This window comes from Terrapene carolina, unplaced genomic scaffold (genome assembly GCF_002925995.2).
Source record: "Terrapene carolina triunguis isolate 2854851 unplaced genomic scaffold, T_m_triunguis-2.0 Scaffold234, whole genome shotgun sequence".
NCBI lineage: Eukaryota > Metazoa > Chordata > Testudines > Emydidae > Terrapene > Terrapene triunguis.
Genome location: NW_020664585.1, coordinates 3972561 through 3978560, shown reverse-complemented (window position 1 = coordinate 3978560; position 6000 = coordinate 3972561). Strand labels below are relative to the sequence as shown.

Below are 6000 nucleotides of genomic sequence, written 5' to 3'. Positions count from 1 at the left end.
GCGGTGCTGCGTTACAATCCCCCATGCCCCTTTGCGGTGCTGCGTTAAGGAAAGTCTGAAGTTGAGATGTGGCAGTTTGCATCGACTGACAATAATGCTGCCAAATTACCTAGGGACAGCATGAAAAACAGCTTAGGGCACTGGCTGGCTCACACAGTTGGTAACAGGACCCAGAGCCTTTTGCCTCTGTGAAACTGGCTCTCACGTAGCCTAGGCTGGTCCTGATCAAATGTTATTCCTGTCGGATGGCCTCTGGCTGGACTATGTGAACTGAGTTAGCGGGTAAGATTCAGTTCTGTGCCCAGCGGCCAAGAGTCCACAAAATTCCTCATCCCAATTGGTTGTTTAATGCAGTTGTGTTATTGACATTTAACTGCTAAAACCAGTGACATGTTGTTGTCTCCAGAAGGCAAAGATTGTGGATGAATGGAGTGGCTTCCGCCCTGTGCGCTACACAGTTCGGTTGGAGAGAGAGGCAGTTCGTCATGGACCTTTACAATCAGAGGTACACCGCGTTCTGTACGTAGCAATCCGCTGGAGTCCTATGTAATGGCACTTGAAGCAATACGTTTTGTCAGATCAATCACGCGGCTCCTCTGCCATAGAATAACCAGTTAGCTGCTAAATTAGTTTTGCACTTTCGTTTGGATGATGGTAACGAAGCATCAACATTCCACTCACATTGCTTTGTTTTCATGCAGACTATAGAGGTCAGCTCCGCTTAAAATATGCAGGGTTGTTCATATTTTTGTGTTGAATCTACTCCCTTCATGCTGAAAGTGGGTGTGTATACTAAGGGGCTGATTTTACAAAATTGGAGCTCAAAGCCTGTGGCATTTTTGCAAGTGAGCCTTTGTCTCCCGTCAGAAACATCTGACCCTAAACCAGCTTCTAAGGCTCTCAAAGATCATTATCCATGTTACCAACTTAAACACCATGAAACGTCAGTCGTAAGGATTATCGGCCACCCTCAGATTTATTCCAATGATTCCCAGTTTAAAACACATCTAGTGGCTGAGTGGACAGGGACCCAGTTTAGTAACTTGAAATCTGGCACAGAATTGTAAAAATAAATGAATGAGAGTTGTAGTTACTTAGCACCTCTGAAATCACACCACTTTAAGTGCCTAAATGTGGAATTAGGTGTCTAATTTTGGGCACTCCAGTTTCTAAAATTTGTCCTGTGTGTTAAAAGTTCACCAGGATAACATCCCTTAAAATGTACCTGCTTATCTGCATCTTGTGATGAAGGAGCTCTAGGAATCCAAGTTTATATGTGCCATCCGTTCTCAGGGCCCTCTGTGCAGCCCCATTTTGTTTATGCCCCAATCACTCCTCAGGGATTTCATTTTAATTTCCGTTGGCAGGCCTGTATTGGGACTCTGTGATTTGATTGGGTGTGTATGTGTGCAAAGCTCTGCAGAAGAGATTAAAGCTCTAATAGAGACGGCGACTGTGAAATGTAATTAAATTTGATTAAAATATATTCAATTTAGCTGGAGATTATTCCAAGTTAGGATTCTTGGAAAGAAACCAGCATATTAATTGAGACCCTTAGCATGGCGCAAAGCAGTGCAGTATTCAAATTAATTTATAGATCACTCTGTTCTTTTATCATCACATCCTCTCTACATCATCTGGGTAGAAGACATACGTTTGGTTATTGATCCTGATCCTGAGTCATTCTCCTGCTGAAACAAAGTAATTTACCGTGGCAGGCACCAATAAGAAGTTGGGTATCACAGTTTGTACTTGCAGGAACACGACCGTAAGCGCCGTGGATGCTGCTGTGATTCTAAAGGGTGAAGAGCTGCACTGAAGGTAGCTGTTAAGGACCTGATCCAGAGCCCTCAACAGGACTCTCTCTGGTCTTCAGTAGGCTTTGGATCAGGCTCTGATTGTCTGTGGCCAAGGCTATCGTGACTTCAACCAGGAGATTGCTGAATAAACCTGAAAACAGAGCGACATGTTGTGAACCACTCAAAGATCAGTTGTTTCCCTGCCCAAAGCCAGATGCTGGCCCAGTACATGGGGCGGGAGGGAACTTGCCATGAGTGAATTCACTATGCATCCCAAAGCTTCCAGATTTAAAGAGCAGTTGTGGTCAGGAAGGTGATTCTGACATGAGGGCTCTGTGGTAGATGCAGGCTCTGGGCTGTGCAGGATCTCTCTCCAGATTAAAGACAAGGGCAGCTGCAAGCTGCTCCATTTCATGTAAATCAGGTACAGGCCCCAGGTTCCTGGCAAACTGCCACAGTAGCTCTCAGCTGCACAGAGACATCTCTGCGCTAGGCCATAGGACCAGCTTGCAGCATTGGGGGCTTAATCGCTTTCAGGTGATGACAGGAGAAAGAGAAAAACAACTAACTGGGATGTGTTTTTACCTAGTATCCAATTCTAGTGCATTCTGATGTAGTCCAGACCCTGTCGTGGGCTGTCGTCCTCCAGCTGTGAAGCTCTCCTGGCCTCAGAACTGTAGCTGCTGATTGGAATCCTCTTGAACAGTTTACTATTTTGCAGGGTTACATTGTGGCATTTGAACCCCAGCGTTTAAGTTGCCGTGGCTTTTCCACATCCACATTTCCATCTCTTTTAGGTGATACACAACTATGGCCACGGTGGTTTCGGACTCACCATCCACTGGGGTTGTGCCATGGAAGCCGCCAGGATCTTCGGAAGGATTCTAGAAGAAAAGAAGCTGGCCCGACCACCACAGTCCCACCTTTGATTTAACAGAAATACTCTAATGATCATTCACATTTTTTCCATGGCAAATCTGCGATAGGCCCACAGCAATAGTAGAGGATGGATGGGAAGAAACTGTTGGTTGTGTGCAGCAGTCACATGTCCAACCATAACACCAGTAGCTAGGAAGTCGCGGGGCAAAGGCAGAAAGAAATAACTCAGTGATGCATGTTCTCTGTTTGATGCCCCCCAGCAGCTCCAAGACTGGTCTCTAGGGTAGAGTTTTTGGATTGTTACCAATTAACTCCCTGTTGCTACTGTTTGCCAGGCGGCTGGCTCATCCTTGCTCTGTTCTCCTATAAACTACACCATGGAAACATAAATAAAACCTGTGTTATTGTAGATGGTCCCTGTAGTGAAGCACCCAGACACTGCTAGGTCAGTCTCCAAAGGGCAGACGGAGTTCAGCTAACTCTTCGCTGGCCTCTGAGATGTGTTAGCGTTGCTGGACAGGACCTGAAGCTGATCCAATGTCAGCTGAGGTCTTAGCTTGCTGTTCAGCCAGCCAGCACATAGTTAGATTTGTAAGCCTTGCCCAAGAGATAAAAGCTCCTTAATGGAAAGAGGCTCTCGAACTCCTGCGGAAGTAGCAGCGGGTCTAAGATACATGCTGAAGGCAGAGTAGTTTTTCTTACATTGAAGTTGGGACTAAAGCATTTGGCTATTGTACACGTTCTACTGCTAGACACGTTGTTCCCAAAGACAGGGTTTTCAGATAATTTATATAGCAGCAAAGGGAACATCCTCAGGGAACTCAGGCTCTGTTTGTGCCAAATTCTACATATAGCAGAGATGATAGGCAGAGTAGCTGCACCTGCACCTAAAATAGACGTTGGCACTTCAGTCTCTCATTTCTTTTCACCTTGGTACATCACTGGAAACATTAGCTTGTGAAAAGGTCTGACTCTTGTTAAATTGCACCTGCTGTACAGATTGCACACGGGGCTGCCAGGAGGTTACAAGGCCTTGGGGTGGGGTATATCCTGTGCAGAACTAGGGCTGTCATCAGCAAGGTGTTGTGCAATGAGTTGGCTTGCTCCGGCCTGGTCTCTCCTCCCTCAGTTTGGTCTGGTCAGGGTCCAGATCAGGAGGCATAAGATGCAGGAAAGGTACCTTTTGGCCACCCAGTGGTCAAGAGAAAATGCCCCCAACTCAAAAGACCAGAGAGTGCTCAAAGGAGAGCACTCTCCAAGAAGGCTGTGTCCAGCATTCAGCATTACAGTGCGAAGTCCCCTCAGAACCCAGTTCTGCTGCCTTGTCTACAAATATGGGGCCCTTCCCATCTTCAAGACTAGTCCCAGTGGTTGCCATGGTAATGTGTAACCCCATTAGGAGTGTGGGGCTCTTCTCACTGTAACGCTGTCAGGCTGCAGACTGCCAAGCCTAGCCCATTGGGTTTCATTCTTCATGTACATCTTCACAGTGTGGGCCAGGGTCTCCTGAGTCACCATTTACCTCCTTTCACTTAACAGTAGAAAATCTCAGAGCCACCAGCTCCCATCCCACCCAACACAGCTTGTTCAGGATGCTGGTTAGGCTTGTGCCACTTGACGAATGCAGGGCCGGTTGCTTTAAGGAGGATGCACCAGAAAATTTGAAAGGCATGTGGCCACGGCCCTTCCTCCTTCTCTGCCTCTTTTAAAGGCCTATGCATGACAGTCACATGTCCCAGGTGGTGGTGAGCAGCTGGATGTAATAAAAGATGCCTTTGATGGAACATTCCCTTTGCAGAGTGAGGAGGTCTGAACATAGGCCTGGGAGCTAGGAACTTCAGCTTTGACATTGACTCCCTCCGTCCCTCTGGACAAGTCATTTTACTTTTACGAGTGCTCCATTTGTACAGTACGGGGTGGTTGTGAGCTATAATTCATAAGGGAGAGATTTTCAAAGGCACAAATGGACATTAGGTGCTCAGCTCCAACTGACTGTCAATCACAATCACAAGGGTAAGATCACAAGATTTAAAAAAAATGAAAAAGTTTACAACTGGTTAATGTGAATCCTAATGATCTGTGATAGCACTTCAACAGAAACTATCCAATGAAATAGTCATCTACTCAATTTCACTTAGTGTCAATAGGAGATATTAAGGACCAGATTCTGTTCTTCCTCAGACTGGTGTAACTAACTCAGTTGACTTCAGAAGAGTTACATCAATGTAAATCTGCAATAACAAATCATCATATAGCCCTAAGTAAATGTTGGGTTCATCAGAGCTTAAATACATGGGAGCTATTACTCTTCATTGCTTGAGATGACAAATGTGCTCCTAAATTGGCTATTAACAAATATTAACAGAGCTGATTAGGTGTGTGATTCTATTTGCAGTCTAATGGCTTAAAGGCTAGATTCTAATATTTGTGCCTGCTAAAGGTCAGATCTAAATGTGCCCATGCACGATGCTTCTCCTGTTAGTGAGGGGATTGACAAGGTCGGAAGTGCTAACTTAACAGAAACACTCCAGATCTTCATTCCATGTTTCCAGTATTTTAGCTCTATCAATTTGTAACTAACATTTGATGAATTGCCACAATTCTAGGGCCTGGACAAACAGAAAGTTCTGAAATGTATAACGTGAAATTACCTAGTTGGCTAAATATTATTGCTAGTGGGCAAGTGACCATTAAAAACACAATCCCAGCTGGCACAAATTGGAACCCTGTGTCATTGAGATAATTTGTTCATTTCAGTGTATACAAAGCATCAGTACTTAAACTCTAGGCTCTGTTAACAGTCTCAACAGAGATTCCCAGGACTGAACCGAACTGGAGATTTTCCTTCCTACATCAGGGTTGAGGCACATAAGTAGGGGAAGTGGGGTGGAAGCTTGCACTGCCACGGTCCATCTTGTACCTGCTCTGTAGACGAAAGATCCCAATCTCCTGGGGCTGCCAATCAGCACTGTTTGCCTCTCAGTTCTCCACAACAATTACACCCTGTCATGAAGCAAAGCCAGAAGTAGGTCAAATGTCAATAAATATGTCCCCTGGGAGCAAAGGAGGGTCATATGGAGCTGGAAGAAGTGATGTCAGAGCCTCAGAAATGGCCTGAGAGTCCAGTAAGTTCAGAGAAACCTCCAAAAGCGTAACCTCCTGCCCACTCCCAGACACTACTGTCACAACCCAGTCCCATTCGGTAGCGATTGCTTACTCCTGCACCAACAGATAGAGGTCTCCTTCCAGATGGATTGTGGCTTCACTGTAGCTGCACATTAAGTATGTACAACCTCAGGTTACAGAGTGCTTGAAGCCCATT

The 6000-nt window shown here is 45.5% G+C and overlaps 1 protein-coding gene across 1 annotated transcript in view; it reads left to right on the top strand.

Moving 5' to 3' along the window:
* DAO (D-amino acid oxidase) overlaps window positions 1-3087 on the top strand; it is a 13446-nt gene extending 10359 nt beyond the window's left edge. Inside the window, exons 9-10 of the mRNA XM_029912617.1 lie at window positions 376-505; window positions 2597-3087. Coding sequence (XP_029768477.1) covers window positions 376-505; window positions 2597-2728 — 262 coding nt within the window. The 3' untranslated portion in view covers window positions 2729-3087. The remainder of the gene's footprint in view (window positions 1-375; window positions 506-2596) is intronic.
* Window positions 3088-6000: the final 2913 nt, after the last annotated feature.